This window comes from Salvelinus sp. IW2-2015, linkage group LG23 (assembly GCF_002910315.2).
Source record: "Salvelinus sp. IW2-2015 linkage group LG23, ASM291031v2, whole genome shotgun sequence".
Classification (NCBI taxonomy): domain Eukaryota; kingdom Metazoa; phylum Chordata; class Actinopteri; order Salmoniformes; family Salmonidae; genus Salvelinus; species Salvelinus sp. IW2-2015.
The window spans coordinates 29,735,666-29,755,101 of NC_036863.1; the positions used below are offsets into that span (position 1 = coordinate 29,735,666).

General features: G+C 43.4%; 1 protein-coding gene across 1 annotated transcript in view; it reads right to left on the bottom strand.

Moving 5' to 3' along the window:
• Positions 1–19,436, bottom strand: part of LOC111950547 (cell adhesion molecule DSCAML1-like) — a 36,576-nt gene that overhangs the window by 1,211 nt on the left and 15,929 nt on the right. The window contains exons 2-3 of the mRNA XM_070434523.1: positions 18,976–19,293; positions 8,721–8,867 (exon numbers count right to left, since the gene is read on the bottom strand). Of these exons, the coding sequence (XP_070290624.1) occupies positions 8,721–8,867; positions 18,976–19,293 (465 nt within the window). The remainder of the gene's footprint in view (positions 1–8,720; positions 8,868–18,975; positions 19,294–19,436) is intronic.

The window sequence follows — 19,436 nt, forward strand, 5'->3', positions numbered from 1 at the left end:
TCTATGTAGTTCCTGTTCTGCACTATTTGTTATAGCTCACGGTCGTCGTTGTTGTTTTGTAGTTTGTTTAAGTGTTGATCATTTGTCGCTTCAATAAATAGAAGATTATTGTTATCACGCTGGCCTTGGTCCTCCCTTCTTCCACCATATAACGATCGTGACAAACAGAAAGCCACAAATACTCAAATAACAGCCGTTTAAAACATGTGTGCAGAAGGCATCTCTTAACATACAACACCAATAAATAATTCAGGCTTTTGTGGAGGCAAAAGGGGTCCTACCCAGTACTAGATAGGTGTACCTAAAATTGGCCGGAGTGATTAGAGTACTGTCAAATCTGAAAACATCGTCTGGAAAATGGGTACATGGGACCATGAAACAGTGTCTGATAAAGAAATGATGAAATATTACATCCATAGATAATGTAGTCCAATTGTTAGTTCCACTAGGTAATTGGTGTCAATGGATCCCGTATCCTGAAACTTTCATGATCTCAACATAATATTGTTTGTCAGTTTCCTAAAACCTATGCTTAAGAGTAATGCAACAGTTACTTCACATTTCTGTCTCAAGATATTAGATCAATGAAATAATAGACAGTCATCTCAGATGTAATGTTAATTACATTTTAATATAATACTTTTTTTATTTCATTAACAGTATTTTTCCTCGAACAATTCTTATTAGCTTATTATGATATCCAAGCAATGAAAATGTTAAGTCTTGAAAAATGTGCATTTTATCACTTGTTGGATTTTGGCAACACACCACGGTAAATAACACACACTCAGCCAGTTAAATACACCACACAGTCAAATTAACATACACACACACACAGTTATAAACACAGCACCAGCACATTAATAACTACCAGCACAGTTATAAACGCACAGTTAAATAACACCACACAGTCAGGTTAAATAAACCACAGCATCACAGTTAAATAACACTACCATGGTTAAAAAAAACAGGCCCATTAAACACAGACACTCACATTATAACCACACACATCAATTAAAAACACAACAGCACAGTAAATAACACCACACACACATAAATAGACACACACATACAGGGTTAATAACCACCACACAGCACTAAAAACACCACAACACCACTTAAATAACAACCACACCCAAAATACACACCACACAGGCACAAAAACCACCACATCACAAAAACACACACACATTCACAGGGTATAACACCACACAGCACAGTTAAATAACACTAACCATCACCAGTAATAAACACAGCCACATTAACCCACACATCACACTAAATAACACCACACATCACCAGTTAAACAGCACATCACATAAAAACACCACCACACAGTTAATAACACCACACATCCACTTAAACTAACACTTACCACATCACAGTAATAACCCACACAGCCCACCAGTAAAATAACACCACACACACAGTAAATAACACACACCACTCACCGCTTGGCGATAACACCACACACACAGTTAAAGACACCACACATCACATAAACATAACACACACATTCAACATTAAAAACACCACACATCAACAGGTAAATACACCACACGATCACATTTAAATAACACCACACACCACAAGTTTAAATAACACACACAGCACAGTAAATAACACCACACACACAGTTTAATAACACCACACATCACAGTTAAAAACACCACACACCACAGTTAAATAACACCACGTTACCACAATTACACCAGGTATACCACAGTATATTAATATACAGTATTGTTACACAAGCCGCAGCCATATATTTATTAAAAACATATTACACACGCAAGCACATATATAATATACAGAGGATACACAGCCCATCACAGTATGTGATAATGACAGTATTCTACACAGCAGCACAGTATCATAACCTATTTACACAGCAGCCAAGTAAAATATACCATATCTGTACACAGCCCAGCACTAATGGTAAAATACAATTCTTTACACGCAGCACATATTATACTATGCAGTATTCACAGGAGGACCAAGGCGCAGCGTGATAACAATACATCTTCTATTTATTGAAGACGAAAATGATCAACACTTAAACAAACTACAAAACAACAAACGAACGAACGTGACGCTATAAACAAATAGTGCAGACACAGGCAACTAACATAGACAATAACCCACGAAATACCCAATGAATATGGCTSCCTAAATATGGTTCCCAATCAGAGACAATGATCAACAGCTGCCTCTAATTGAGAACCAATCTAGGCAGCCATAGACATACAAACACCTAGACTAGACACTGCCCCATAAACATACAAAACCCCTAGACAATACAAAACACATACATCCCCCATGTCACACCCTGACCTAACTAAAATAATAAAGAAAACAAAGATAACTAAGGCCAGGGCGTGACACTGTTAGCTTGAATGAGTCAGACATTCTCCTCTGACCTCTCTCATTAATAAGGTGTTCTTGCCCACAGAACTGCCGCTCACTGAATGCGTTTTGTTTATCGCACCTTTCTCTGTAAACTCTAGCGACTGTAGTGCGTAAAAATCCCAGGAGGGCAGCTGTTTCTGAGATGCTGGAACCACCATGTGTGGCACCAACAATCATACCACGGTCAAAGTTTCTTAGATTACACATCTTGCCCATTCTAATGCTCTCTACTCTATATACTCTATATATTGAGTTGTAGGCAGCCACATGATTCGCTGTTAGAAGGAGCAGGCGATTGGCGATAACACGCAGGTGTACCTAATAAAGTGGCCAATAAGTGTATGTATGCAGGCCCTTGTTATTGCTTTTCCAATACTGCCAACTCGTTACTGATGATTGATTTCACATTGTGATACGAGTATATAGTGAAATGAGTGGTATCCACCTACAACAACATAGCGATAACATGGAGCCGGCAGGTGATCCAGGTCAAAATAGAGGTCAAGCAGTGGTAGGAGGAAGACTAGGAAGACGTGGTGATCAAAGGAAGGGCAAGCAACCCTTCTGAGAGGTGGTCGTAGGCCTCGTTTGAGAGTTGTGGGGGAACGTGGTAGAGGACAAGGCCACAGACCAAGACAGCGGCAGCAACAGCAGAGTGTCCAATGAAATCCGAGCAATAGTTGTAGACCATGTCGTAAATCATGGCAAGACAATGACTGAGGCAGCTACTATGATTCAACCAAACCTCAGAAGATCAACCTTGGCCTCAATCATCAGAACTTTCCGCAATGAGAACTGGTAAGTCTTCAGCATGCACTAAACATTAGGCTACTCTCAATTGTCAAATGACTGTATACTGCATGCCAATGTGTACCACAGAGTAGGTGATGTGACTAAATGTTTTCTTACTGTCATTTTCCCTGCAGAATCGAGACTAGGCCAAATAGGGGAGGCAGAGGAAAAATTCTGACTGACCAACAAGGTCGGGCTGTGGTCAATTTGGTTCGGGCCAGAAATGATATTCGCCTTACAGAAATTCGACAGCACATCTTGGACAATGACGACATGTTCAACAATGTGGAAGCCATAAGTTTGCCAACTATTGCACGCATGCTGAAAAGGCACCAGGTGTCTCTAAAACATCTATACCGTGTGCCTTTTGGAAGAAATGCAGACAGAGTGAAGCAACTGAGGACTGAGTATGTTCAGGTATGTTCAGTTTCAAGATGCCCGTTTTGAAAAATTCCCCCAAAATTCTACATCATTATAATCAGTATTTCTCTGTCCAAAATGTATTTTTAGAGGGTGATGGAGATGGATGCTGACGAAAGCCATCACTAATTCCTCTTTTTGGATGAGGCAGGCTTCAACCTGGCCAAGACAAGGAGGAGAGGTCGTAATTTCATTGGCCAGCGTGCAACCATCCAAGTACCTGGACAATGTGGGGCCAACATCACCATGTGTGCAGCTATATCGGAAGATGGTGTGGTGAGACGCAGACCTCGTATTGGATCATATAATGCAGCTCTCCTTGTAACCTTCCTTGATGAGCTAAATCAGGTCTGTAGAGCTGATGGCGTGACCTATGTCATTGTGTGGGATAATGTCAGGTTCCACCATGCTCAAATGGTTTCAGGCCCATCCACAATTTACCACCCTGTACTTACCCCCATAGTCTCCTTTCCTTAACCTGATTGAGGAATTTTTCTCCACATGGAGGTGGAAGGTATATGATAGGCGCCCTCACGAACAATCCACCCTTCTCCAGGCCATGGGTGACTCATGTGTAACGTTCTTCGTCGGGCGAAAGAGAGGAGGACCAAAATGCAGCGTGATGATTATCCATTTTAATAMAATATTTTAACAACGAACAAAAACAATAAACCAACAAAATGAACAAAGACGAAACAGTCCCGTAACGTGAACACAAACACAGGAACACCGTAACAGGAACAATCACCCACAACCCACAATACAAAACAGGCTACCTAAATATGGCTCCCAATCAGAGACAACGACTAACACCTGCCTCTGATTGAGAACCATATCAGACCAGACACATAGAAACAGACAAACTAGACATACAACATAGAATGCCCACTCATATCACACCCTGACCAAACAAAACATAGAAACATACAACGCAAACGATGGTCAGGGCGTGACATCATGCAATGACATCACGGCAGACCAGTGTCAGGCCTGGATTCACCATGCCCGAAGATTCTTCCCAAGATGTTTGGCTAATGAAAACATCCATTGTGATGTGGATGAGAACCTGTGGCCAAATCCACAAGACAGGGTTGATGGAAATATAGAAGTACAGTAATCAATCCTTTGTTTTGCTTTTTACAGTAAGTCAGATGAGGAACACTGCAGTGGACGTTTTACTGTGTTTTTTTCTTTTTTGTAGCTAATTATTTTTGCTTTGATTCAAAGTTATCATTTMATTGTATTTCATCAATACATTTCAGATTTTATTCAATAATTCCACTGTGTCTGTAGTATTCTCTCTACTAGTCATTTTACAGTGATGTATTTACGTGTAGTACCATAATGAAACATGTATCACATATTTTGTACTACAATATTTAATGATTGTACGAACAACTACACAGTGGAAAAAAAAAAATAAAAACTAAAAATTTTCCCCCCAAGGGTTTTTTTAAATCTGGTTTTGGGGGGGGGGGGTGGGAAATATTCCTTTTTTTTTTTTTTTCTAAATTTAATGTTCCTATGGTATTTCATATATAAATGAGTCCCACATATGAAAAATGACCACAAGGCTCTGAAATTAGTGCCAAAGTCATTGTAAAAAATGGTATTTAACTGTGACTGTGGTGTGGAGGAATGCTGCTGACTGAGATTCAGTGAGCAGTTCACCATTCTCACTCTCTGTGCTCATCAGCTGACCTTTATATCCCTAGTTACACACAGTAGCAGCCAGAGTACAGTGCAATGCACACAACAATACACAACAATAACAACAACAAACTCACTGCGCAATAGAAAACTGTACATGGAATCACACTTAAATGTTGTGTAATATGCAACGTATTACAGTTAATAGAAATAGATAGTGTAAAACCATGCTGATAATAAATACTTAAAAGCTGAAAAAAAGATTGTAAAATACCAGGTAGTCTGTCAAAGCTCCTCACCACTGACAGAGCATAATGTATCTCACACATACACCCCCATACATTTTTACACAGTCTATGTGTTTGTGTTTGTGTGTGTTTGTGTGTGTTTGTGTGTGTTTGTGTGTGTGTTGTGTGTGTTGTGTTGTGTGTGTGTGTGGTGTGTGTGTGTGTGTGTGTGTGTGTGGTGTATGTTGTGTGTGTGTGTGTGTGTGTGTGTGTGTGTGTGTGTGTGTGTGTGTGTGTGTGGTGTGTGTGTGTGTGTGTGTGTGTGTGTGTATATAGAAGGCCATCTGCCAGGTCCTGAGGCTGTTCTTGCCCCACTAACCTCCTTTCTTCTCTTTCTCTCCTCTCTGATCTCTCCTCTCTGTCTCCTCTCTGTTCTCCTCACTGTCTTCTCCTCTCTGTTCTCTCCTCTCTGTTCTCTCCTCTCTGTTCTCTCCTCTCTGTTTCCTCTCTCTGATCTCTCCTCCTGTTCTCTCCTCTCTGTTCCCCTCCTCTATCTCTCCTCTCTTGTTCTTCTCTCCTCTCTGTTCTCTCTCCTCACTGTTCTCTCCTCTCTGTTCTCTCCTCTCTGTTCTCTCCTCTCTGTTTCCTCCTCTCTGTCTCTCCCTGCCCCCTCTCCCTCTTCTCTCTCCTCTCTCTTCCCCCCTGTTCTCCTCCTCTCTCTCTCTCTCTGTTCTCTCCTCTCTGTTCTTCTCCTATCTTCTCTTCGCTACTCTGTTCTCTCCTCACTGTTCTCTCTCTCTGTCTCTCTGTCTCATCTACTCGTTTCTCTCCTCTCTGTTCTCTCCTCTCGTTCTCTCCTCACTGTTCTCTCCTCTTCTGTTCTCTCCTCTCTGTTCTCTCCTCTCTGTTCTCTCCTCTCTGTTCTCTCCTCTCTGTTTCCTCCTCTCTGTTCTCTCCTCTCTGTTCTCTCCTCTCTGTTTCCTCCTCTCTGATCTCTCCCTCTCCACCTTCCACTTTGTTATTGTCAGAGTTTCACTTCACAACACAGCATTGGAGACGTTTATTGTTATCTGTTGTAATATCCATGATAATGAATATAGACAAATACATGTATACACACAATATATATATATACTGTATATAAAAGTTTGTGGATACGGCTARTTCAGCCACACCCATTGCTGACTGGTGTATAAAATCGATCACACAGCCATGCAATCTCCAAAGACAAACATTGGCAGTAGAATGGCCTTACAGAAGAGCTCAGTGAGTATCAACGTSYCACCGTCATAGGATGCCACCTTTCCAAGTCAGTTTGTCAAATTTCTGCCCTGCAAATTTCTGCCCTGCAACTGTGAGTGCTGTTATTGTCAAGTGGAAACATCTAGGAGCAACAATGGCTCAGCCACAAAGTGGTAGGCCACACAAGCTTACAGAACTGGACCGCCAAGTGCTGAAACGCATAGCGAGTAAAAGTCGTCTGTCCTCGGTAGCAACACTCACTACCGAGTTCCAAACTGCCTCTGGAAGCAACATCAGCAAAATAACTGTTCGTCGGGAGCTTCATGAAATGGGTTTTCATGTCAGAGCAGCTGCACACAAGCCTAAGATCACCATGTGCAATGCCAAGCGTCAGCTGGAGTGGTGTAAAGCTCGCCGCCATTGGACTCTGGAGCAGTAGAAACGTGTTCTCTGGAGTGATGAATCACGCTTCACCATCAGTCCGATGGACAAATCTGGGTTTGGCGGATGCCAGGAGAACGCTACCTTCCCTAATACATAGTGCCAACTGTAAAGGTGGAGGAGGAATAATGGTTTGGGGGATGTTTTTCATGGTTCGGGCTAGGACCCTTAGTTCCAGTGAAGGGAAATCTTAACGCTACAGCAGACAATGACATTTTAGACCATTCTGTGCTTCCAACATTGTGGCAACAGTTTGGGGAAGGCACTTTCCTGTTTCAGCATGACAATGCCCCTGTGCACAAAGCGAGGTCCATACAGAAATGGTTTGTCGAGATCTGTGTGCAAGAACTTGACTGGCCTGCACAGAGCCCTGACATCAACCCCATTGAACACCTTTGGGATGAATTGGAACGCCGACTGCGAGCCTGGTCTAATCGCCCACATCAATGCCTGACCTCACTAATGCTCTTGTGGCTGAATGGAATCAAGTCCCCGCAGCAATGTTTCAACATCTAGTGGAAAGCCTTCCCAGAAGAGTGGAGGCTGTATAGCGGCAAAGGGGGGACCAACTCCATATTAATGCCCATGATTTTGGAATGAGATCTTTGACGAGCAGGTGTCCACATACTTTTGGTCATGTAGTGTATATAACAAAAACAACAAATGAACACACTAACATGTGTGCAGTGCACACACACACACACAAACACACACACACACACACACAAACACATGAGGTTAGTGAAGATGAATGTGGGGATATTGACATCCAGCGTCTCTAATTGTAGCACTAATCTTCAAGGACAGAGCAGAGGAACAGGGAGGGATATTGGGAGAACGTAGAAATATACCCAACAGAAAGGAAAGTACGGGAAACATACTGTAGAAGTTGGAAAATGTAAAAGGCTCTTTGGCACGTCAAAAAAAATCCACAACGGATGTAAATTAGGATAACGATACAGAAACAAGAAAAAAAAGAAAAAATTAATCAATGGAGTCAATCAATTTAGATGGCGGGATAGATAAAGAAAGAAAGATGGATGGAGAGAAACAAGGTTGGGGAGGGAGTGGTGAAGGTGGAGAGAGGGAAGATGTAGGAAGAGAGCAAAGGAGCGTGAGAGAGAACGAGATGGAAGAAAGAGAGGCGAGATAGAAGAGGGAGAGAAGAGCGAGAAAGATGAAGAGAGAAAAAGTGAAAGAGAGGCTGGCTGAAGAGAGTTGGAGTAGGGGTGAGTCAGTGATCCAGAACAGTGAGCAGGAGACAGCAGACAGGAGCTAGAGTTTAGGTCAGGTGCAAAGACACACACACACACACACACACACACACACACACACACACACACACACACACACACACACACACACACACACCCTTACAGAGGGGACTTCATTATAGACAAATAATAACATAACACTTAACTTCTTTTACCACAGTCCTCCCGTACCCGCCCCTCCCTGTCCCCTGGCCCTTCCCTGTCCCCCAGACCCCTCCCTTTCCCCTGGCCCCTTCCGTCCCATCTATTTCCCGTGTTGTCCTACCTGGGATGATGGAAACGGTGTCTCTCTCCCAGGACACCACGCTGACGTACTCCTGCACGGCGGTGGGAATGAGGCACTTGAACACGGCCACGTTGCCCCGCATGGAGCGCTGGTCTGCCACACGCACCGTGTACGGCTCCCTGAACACTATTATACAGAGAGAGACCAAGTGTCAAGGAGGTATTTATTCAGATGACAGTGTTTTCCATAAGTGCTGGCCGATAACATACTCATTGTCAGCCGGCTACTTTTTCCACTTCATTAATTCCCTTTAAAAGTATAAGCCTTTAAGATGGTCATACCATGGATCATTTAGCTATTTGATTCTGAATTTTAGGACCCCTTTAGGTATAAAAACATTTTTTTCATAAGGAATAAGGTTTTGAAGTGTCTGTTCTATATCTAGGAGATATAAGAAAGCTCAGGAAATATTTTCTTTTTTTGGACACAAAACTACCTCTATCATTCTATTAATTTGTATGGGTTACCTTCAGACTGGTCCCGGGACACTTGTGGGGGTCATATTAGTTTGTAGGCCAAACCGTTCGCACGCTACCAACGTTTATGTGAGAAAACTGATTTTGCAGGATGTCTCATGGTCTGCCAAACACCGCTATAGCTCGGCCATCTTCCAGTGCAGAACGGTGACATAGGAGGACGCGMTGGATTGAGACGCAGCCCATGCAAAACCTGATCTCTCTAGCTTAAACTGACGGATTATGATGTGGATTTTTTAATTATGTTTCTTAGATTGGTGCACGGGTGCCTCAATAGACTCTTAATTATTAACTAGGCTTCTTTACATCAAAAAGTTTTAATTCACTTGTCAGAAAAGACTGTATAGCCTTCCCCCACTAGAATGAACTATATGCATCTTCTAGTGATCTATTGACAGGACAGGCACCTGTCAGTCACAAAGCCAGCACTCTCCGCAGTGTCAGCAGAAAGGTTTCCGGTTTTCAGGGATAGAGTATTTTCAACCTAGCTTCCGTTTCCCCTGAAAAACAGATATAGGGACTCCGCTCTGGTTATTTTTACGCTTGCTATGCTAGGTTACAAAGCGAGAGATGACAGCGACACAGACTGACTGGTTTGTCAGTCTGCTGTCGGTCCCGCCTCTCAGTACCTGTTCTATTTTTGTGTGCTGTGGTTGGTTGCAGTCAAATTTCTTTTCATGGAGGAGGGAGAGCATGAGCATGGCCTCCTGTGAGTGAATGTACAGTGGTAACAATGAATTGAAATGAAATCCAGTTCATTATTGTTTTGTGGCGGAATCATTTATTTTCTTTTGCGTGTTTCATAGGCCTATACAGCCACGGAGTCGGGGTGCATAGGCTATTACTGTGGTTTGATTGACGACAGAAAGAACAAGTGTTGACTAGTTTATTATTAAAGGTGTCAAACTGACTGAATTAAGTCAATCTCCTATATTCCTTTGCTTAAATCATACAACGTAMTGATATGTTCATGGTATCACATCAGGAGTAAACCAAAGATCTTGTTTGTATTTTCCTAGGTTTCGAAGCCCATGTCGAGACTTGCCAGTGACCGCTAAAAAGACTTAGCGGTCACTAGTGCCTAGTGATGGGTTGTTCACGGACTAACAGCTATGTTTTGTAGTAAAAAAGAAAGAGGACGATAAGTGTTTCGAATGATGACATCATCGGTGTGCATCGTGTGAATTTAACCAATTATTAGTAGGCATTGCCTTCTAATTGTCTACTAATTGGTTAATGATGTCATTGGAAACACTTTTCTTCCTCTATTTTTTTTACTACAAAACAGCAACGCGCCATTTTCACATATGTTGATGTTGGGGTGGTGCTGGAGGTGATGAATATAAAGTAGATTTATTTTAAATTTCCATTATTTTTTTAAACTAGGCAAGCCAGTTAAGAACAAATTCTTACTTACAATGGCGGCCTACCCCGGACGACGCTGGGCCAATTGTGCGCCGCCCTATGGGACTCCCAATCACGGCCGGATGTGATGCAGCCTGGATTTGACCCAGGGACTGCAGTGACGCCTCTTAGCACTGAGATGCAGTGCCTTAGACCGCTGCACCACTCAGGAGCCTCGGGAGCCCTATTAAGTGAACGGAACCAAATCGCATCGGTGAGAGTGCTGTTCATTTTGCTCCCTAATTTGCTTACTGGTAGGCTACTAATGCTTTTTGATTATCTGCAGATAAATGATGAAAACATTAGACAAAGATGTTGACTCCTCACTGCAGGAACAATAGGTAGTGGAGAGAGAGCCTCATTCTGGTCCAAAAAATGAAAAAAGAAAACAGATTGTAGGCTATAAAAGCTAATCTTATGACACATGATATGGTATTATTAAAAATAATTAATACAGGCCTATTGATTTGATTAGTGTCGACAATGGAGTAGCCTAGTTAACTGCTGCTTTCTGTGTAGCAAAGCCCATATTTAACACCTGCTTCATTCTACAAACACCTGTAGGTCTATTCATGCATGTCTGACATTGTATATAATTTTCTGAAAATTTTAAACCAATTACCTGCAATTCTATATTATTTCTCTACCGGGAACACAACCTTTTTTCTTAGGTTTTTGTCAATAAAATAAATCGAAAGACTAAACTAGCTTTTCTGACTAGATTACTAATCTACCGCCTTCCCTCAATGTCCCACCCACAGCGATTGATTGACAGGTCTGAAACCCTACCAACTCTGTGACTCACAAACATCCTGCCACCTCCCCTGACAATCCCACCCATTGATTGACAGGCCAAACTGTTAAAGGGATAGCTCACCCAAATTATAAAAAACTATAAATATGACTTTAATCTCAAGAGAAGACAGGTTTAATGTTAAAAAGGTTATCTTACTTAGAAAATAGTCCTGATCATAAAGGCCTAAACAATCTCCGAAACAACTAACAATACACTGAATTCACACATTTTCAGTAATTTTATTTGTAAAGTCATGTCTTTCTACTCCACACCACAACAAATTTTACCAATCTTGGAGGTAAAGTCGTTAAAGTATTAAATGATTTAGCTGCGTATTTCGGATGGAATCAAGGCATTATAATYTACTAGAGGCCACCAAAATAGAGCTTGTTCTGCTTTTTTTAAACTCAGGGGTCATTCCCCTCCAGACTAAACCAGCCCGGATCTCCCTGAAACATTGTAAATATAGTAACACATATTTTTATATTTTAGAGTATTTGGTGTTACAATCTTTCTTTGGTTTAAGAACAAGTGAATACTAGAGATGTAGTGGAATATACAGTATGAGATGTTTTGGACAGTAGTCTATGTTGTAAGAATCATTAACAGAAACAAGTTAGATGACAGTTTTAATATTATATTTTGGATTTCAAAATAATCTACTAATAATATAGATGTACTGAATCTACAACAATACATTTGCAAACATATTGGGAACAATTCAGAATCTGGTCTATTGTTTGAACACGTCAATAACACTAATTCTACAGTACATCTGTTTTCATCATTAACTACGCAACCCAATTTCTGAGCCGGATAAACAAAAAAACGATTGGCTAGCTTTCACCATGACATCAACATCAGACACTATTCTATTGTTTTGTATACAACTGTATTCCCAGAATGCATGGTAGTGTTAAAGCACAGTGCTAGAGATAACAACCCAGCTTAGTAAAACCGTCTGGCTGTACTGGTGGTGATTCCCTGTTCATACATGTTCATGCAATATTTTACACTCTCCTGAATGAGCATGAACTCATTAGTGAAATCAGGAGAAGCTAGGACATATTTGAAGGTTGCTAAGAAACTGCTTTGGAATCCCCCTCCCTGGTAACAGCAGTGCAGTGTAGAGAACAGGCACTGTTACACTAACGTTAGAATCCTACTGCAGTATAACAACACATCAATATACATTACTATTTCCACTTTACATAGAGAAACATATAAATACATTAGACATATAATTCGATGTCTAAATTATTGTATAAAACATGGGAACAGTGAATAGATTCATTAAATCACGCTATGATGGAAATTGTATCATCTACATTTGAATAATCTCCCACTGTAGCTATGCAGTAAAGAGAGAGTTCACCAAAATGACAAATGTACATAACATTATGGATATCTAGAAAGTAATGTATTTACAGTTTATTTACTAACCCTAACCCTAACCCCATTTAATCATGCTCTAAATACTCTAACTTTAAACCAAGTTGTAGTAACCCCATTACACAAACTCTTGACCCCAACTCCTTGACCACAACACCCTAACCAGACCACAAGAACACCAAGGCATCCTGACCCTAAACCCCAGACCAGAACCTCTGAACCACATCCCTCCTGAATGTAACCTCTCCATACATAACTCCCTGACCATACATAACTCCCTGACCATACATAACTCCCTGACCATACATAACTCCCTGACCATACATAACTCCCCGACCATACATAACTCCCCGACCATACATAACTCCCCGACCATACATAACTCCTGACCATACATAACTCCCTGACCATAACATAATCCCCGACCATACAATAACTCCCTGACCATAACATAACTCCCGCGACCATACATAACTCCCAACCATACATAACTCCCCGACCATACATAACTTCTGACCATACATAACTCCCTGACCATACATAACTCCTGACCATACATAACTCCCCGACCATACATAATCCCTGACCATACATAACTCCCGACCATACATAACTCCCTGACCATACATAACTCCTGACCATACATAACTCTCTGACCATACATAACTCCCTGACCATACAATAATCCCTGACCATACATAACTCCCCGACCATACATAACTCCCTGACCATACATAACTCTCTGACCATACATAACTCCCTGGATATGGGACGGGCTACTATGGTTTTGTAAATGCTAATCCCTAGTCCTCTTGGGGTGAGATTTTGGGTCATGAGGGAATGAAGGCAGCAGCAGCAAGGAGCAAGTGGAGAGTAGCGACCGACCGGCTGGCGTGCAGTTCAGATCACATGCTCTCTCTCTCTCTCTGTCTCTCTCTCCATCTCTCTCCCCCTCTCTCCATAATCCTCCACTGGTTTGGCTCTAGCTAGTATTAGTATTAGTAGGAGTATGTATTAGTGCAGGTCGGTGTTGGGAGGCAGAATATGAAAACAGATGTTGACAGCAGGAGGAGCGGGGGAGGGACTGTCTACCCTGATGTGAATGATGGACAGAGAGGGAGGGAGGAAGTGAGAGAGGGAGGGAGGAAGGGTGGCGGAACAACGACAAGAGAGGCTGTGGAGAACCTACAGTCCAGGAGAACTGTAAAAGTGTCTACAAGGGGTTGGTCCAGGTGACCACTTGACCAACTGGTTCAACGGAACATCTCACCTCCACTGGGTAGATCCAGTATATGATATGAAATGGATAGAATGGATGGATAGACCCAGAGAAATCTATATGTACACCCACATCAGCTATATTCTGTGCTGGTTTATACGAGGTACACCTTGTTAAAGCACTGGCATGAAGTCTAATCAATGGAGTGCACCAATTAGGTTTCATAATGAGAGATAATGAAAGAAGCGTGCTGCTGCGGCTATATTTAGCATGGTACAAGAGGACGGTGTGAGAGGAGGAAGGGGAGAGGAGGAAGAGAGGGCATGAAGAGAAAGAGAGGACACAGAAATAGAGAGAATAAGATGGAGGGAGAGCGCATCGGGCTAGTCAGCTGATGCTTTAGGAATAGCATAGCAACTAGCAGCAGCCGCAACATCTGCATAGATACTGTCGTTAGTGGGAGTGTTTTGTGCTTCTATGATGTCACATGCAACACATGTACAGTACATACTGTGTTTGTGGGCAATACATTTCAAACCAGATGAAGGATAAGGGGTAATTTAAGGTTGTTAAGTATAACTAGGGAGGGACACAGGTCAGTGGCCTTAATTCACCATGGTGATGAGGCTGAAGGGTCTGTGGTGTGCAACAGAGTTCAGTGACCCTGTGTTTGGGCAAGGCTGTGTCCTCGCCTGTGTTCGCTGTGTGTCTGCCTGTGTGTTAAATCAAATCAAATCAAATCAAATTTTATTAGTCACATACACATGGTTAGCAGATGTTAATGCGAGTGTAGCGAAATGCTTGTGCTTCTAGTTCCGACAATGCAGTAATAACAACAAGTAATCTAACCTAACAATTCCACAACTACTACCTTATACACACAAGTGTAAAGGGATAAAGAATATGTACATAAAGATATATGAATGAGTGATGGTACAGACCAGAACGGCATAGGCAAGATGCAGTAGAATGGTATAGAGTACGGTATATACATATGAGCTGAGTACTGTAGGGTATGTAAACATAAAGTGGCATAGTTTAAAGTGGCTAGTGGTACATGTATTACATAAAGATGGCAAGATGCAGTAGATGATATAGAGTACAGTATATACATATACATATGAGATGGGTAATGTAGGGTATGTAAACATTATATTAAGTGGCATTGTTTAAAGTGGCTAGTGGTACATTTTTACATAATTTCCATCAATTCCCATTTTAAAGTGGCTGGAGTTGAGTCAGTATGTTGGCAGCGGCCGCTAAATGTTAGTGGTGGCTGTTTAACAGTCTGATGGCCTTGAGATAGAAGCTGTTTTTCAGTCTCTCGGTCCCTGCTTTGATGCACCTGTCTGACCTCGCCTTCTGGATGATAGCGGGGTGAACAGGCAGTGGCTTGGGTGGTTGTTGTCCTTGATGATCTTTATGGCCTTCCTGTGACATCGGGTGGTGTAGGTGTCCTGGAGGGCAGGTAGTTTGCCCCCGGTGATGCGTTCTGCAGACCTCACTACCCTCTGGAGAGCCTTACGGTTGTGGGCGGAGCAGTTGCCGTACCAGGCGGTGATACAGCCCGACAGGATGCTCTCGATTGTGCATCTGTAGAAGTTTGTGAGTGCTTTTGGTGAACAAGCCGAATTTCTTCAGCCTCCTGAGGTTGAAGAGGCGCTGCTGCGCCTTTCTTCACAACGCTGTCTGTGTGGTGGACCAATTCAGTTTGTCCGTGATGTGTACACCGAGGAACTTAAAACTTTCCACCTTCTCCACTACTGACCCGTCGATGTGGATAGGGGGGTGCTCCCTCTGCTGTTTCCTGAAGTCCACAATCATCTCCTTTGTTTTGTTGACGTTGAGTGTGAGGTTATTTTCCTGACACCACACTCCGAGGGCCCTCACCTCCTCCCTGTAGGCCGTCTCGTCGTTGTTGGTAATCAAGCCTACCACTGTAGTGTCATCCGCAAAACTTGATGATTGAGTTGGAGGCGTGCTTGGCCACGCAGTCGTGGGTGAACAGGGAGTACAGGAGAGGGCTCAGAACGCACCCTTGTGGGGCCCCAGTGTTGAGGATCAGCGGGTGGAGATGTTGTTACCTACCCTCACCACCTGGGGGCGGCCCGTCAGGAAGTCCAGGACCCAGTTGCACAGGGCGGGTCGAGACCCAGGGTCTCGAGCTTGATGACGAGTTTGGAGGGTACTATGGTGTTATAATGCTGAGCTGTAATCGATGAACAGCATTCTCACATAGGTATTCCTCTTGTCCAGATGGGTTAGGGCAGTGTGCAGTGTGGTTGCGATTGCGTCGTCTGTGGACCTATTGGGTCGGTAAGCAAATTGGAGTGGGTCTAGGGTGTCCGGTAGGGTGGAGGTGATATGGTCCTTGACTAGTCTCTCAAAGCACTTCATGATGACGGAAGTGAGTGCTACGGGGCGGTAGTCGTTTAGCTCAGTTACCTTAGCTTCTTGGGAACAGGAACAATGGTGCCTCTTGAAGCATGTGGGAACAGCAGGAATGGGATAAGGATTGATTGAATATGTCCGTAAACACACCAGCCAGCTGGTCTGCGCATGCTTGAGGACGCGGCTGGGAATGCCGTCTGGGCCTGCAGCTTGCGAGGGTTAACACGTTTAAATGTTTTACTCACCTCGGCTGCAGTGAAGGAGAGGCCCGCAGGTTTTGGTAGCGGGCCGTGTCAGTGGCACTGTATTGTCCTCAAAGCGGGCAAAAAAGTTATTTAGCCTGTCTGGGAGCAAGACATCCTGGTCCGCGACGGGGCTGGTTTTCTTTTTGGTAATCCGTGATAGACTGTAGACCCTGCCACATACCTCTTGTGTCTGAGCTGTTGAATTGCGACTCTATTTTGTCTCTGTATGGGACTTTAGCCTGTTTGATTGCCTTGCGGAGAGAATAGCTACACTGTTTGTATTCGGTCATGTTTCCGGTCACCTTGCCCTGGTTAAAAGCAGTGGTTCGCGCTTTCAGTTTCACGCGGAATGCTGCCGTCAATCCACGTTTCTGGTTTGGGAATGTTTTAATCGTTGCTGTGGGTAGACATCGTCAATGCACTCTCTAATGAACTCGCTCACCGAATCAGCATATTCGTCCATGTTTGTTGTGGACGCAATGCGGAACATATTCCAATCCGCGTGATCGAAGCAGTCTTGAAGCGTGGAATCAGATTGGTCGGACCAGCGTTGAACAGACCTGAGCGCGGGAAGCTTGTTGTTTTAGTTTCTGTTTGTAGGCTGGAATCAACAAAATGGAGTCGTGGTCAGCTTTTCCGAAAGGAGGGCGGGGAGGGCCTTATATGCGTCGCGGAAGTTAGTATACAATGTCCAGGGTTTTACCAGCCTGGTAGCACAATCGATATGCTGATAGAATTTAGGAGTTTTGTTTTTAGATTAGCCTTGTTAAAATCCCCAGCTACGATGAATGCAGCCTCAGGGTGTGTGGTTTCCAGTTTACAAAGAGTCAGATAAAGTTCGTTCAGGGCCATCGATGTGTCTGCTTGGGGGGAATATATACGGCTGTGATTATGATCGAAGAGAATTCCCTTGGTAGATAATGCGGTCGACATTTGATTGTGAGGAGTTCTAGATCAGGTGAACAGAATGACTTGAGTTCCTGTGTGTTGTTATGATGATCACACCACGTCTCGTTATCATAAGGCATACCCCCCGCCCCTCTTCTTACCAGAAAGATGTATGTTTCTGTCGGCGCGATGCGTGAAGAAACCAGCTGGCTGCACCGACTCCGTTAGCGTCTCTTGAGTTAGCCATGTTTCCGTGAAGCAGAGCACGTTGCAATCCCTGATGTCTCTTCTGGAATGTTACCCGTGCTCGGATTTCATCAACCTTATTGTCAAGAGACTGGCATTGGCGAGTAGTATGCTAGGAGTGGAGCGCGATGTGCCCGTCTCCGAAGCCTGACAAGAGACCGCTACGTTTGCCCCTTTTACGGCGTCGCATAGGGTCCCCGGCTGGGATCAGATCCATTGTATTGGGTGGAAGGCAAAACACTGGATCCGTTTCGGGAAAGTCATATTCCTGGTTATAACGATGGTGAGTTGACGTTAATCGTATATTCAGTAGTTCTCCCGACTGTATGTAATGAAACCTAAGATTACCTGGGGTACCGATGTAAGAAATAACACATAAAAAAACTAAATACTGCATATTTTCCAAGGAACGCGAAGCGAGGCGGCCATCTCGGTCGGCGCCATCTTTTTTTTTTTTTTTACAGATGTTGTCACAGCAGAGTAGACTGTGTTCTAGGTCAGCTTGGGTTTGGGACTAGGTTTTGGACAGGTCCTTCTCTGAGTGGCTTGTGCTGTGGCCAGCAGGCTGTCAATCAATCCTCTCCCTTTGGTTTTTAAATTTTCTCTCTCCATCATTCCCCTCCCTTGTTCTGCCTCTAACCTCCATCGCTCCCCTCTTACTATCAGTTCCTTCAGTCCCTCTGTCCCTCTAACCCAGGGATCATCAACTAGCGGATGGTCGGGGGGCCGGAACATAATTACATATCATCTGTAGACTGCAAATTGAAATGCAAGAAGCCCAAACAGATATAATATTTGACTAAAACATAATCATTTCAAAACTTGCTTACATTTGTATACGATCAGATGTGTTTTGTATTGAGGAACATATTTTTTATTTTAAAATCACTTGGAGCTGATTTCCGGGTGTTTTTACTGTCTTTTATGTCCCCCATAAATAATATACATATGTTTTGCTCAGAAAACTCGGGGGGACAAATTAAACCACCTGAGGGTCAAATTCTTTAAATGCTCTAATGCTAAATGCTCTAACCTCTAAACTCGCTTAGTATCAGTTCCTTCTGTCCCTCTGTCCTTCTGACTTCTATTATCCAATATCTCTACCTCCTCTCCCCCTCCCCTCTTCACCTGTCCCTTCCCTCTGCCATCTCTTCTCCCCCCCCCCCCCCCCCCTCACCAGCTTTGACTCTGATGTTGGGGCTGCGGATCTTGCCAGCCTGGTTCTCTGCGGTGCAGAAGTAGTCGTTGTCGTGGATGTAGGAGTTGAAGGCGGAGGGAGAGAAGGGGTAGAGTTGGAGGGTGCCATTGGCATGGACATGACGGATGTGGGGCACGTCGTAGATGTCATCACCGGTGGCCAGGTACCAGCGCAGGATGGCGGTGGGGGTGCCGCCCGCCGGACAGGGCAGGGACACCCCCGAGCTGGAGTAGGTCAGCCTCTGGAGGGACGCGTTCACAAAGTACAGCCTGGTAGAGCCCACATCCTCGCTGTGTACTGCATGGGGAGAGAGACATCACAGTCAGTAATATGTAGTGTAGAGAGAAGAACAGTAGAACTGTAGAACATATAGAACAGTAGAAACGTAAAACTGTAGAACAGTAAAACTGTAGAACAGTAGAACAGTAAAACTGTAGAAG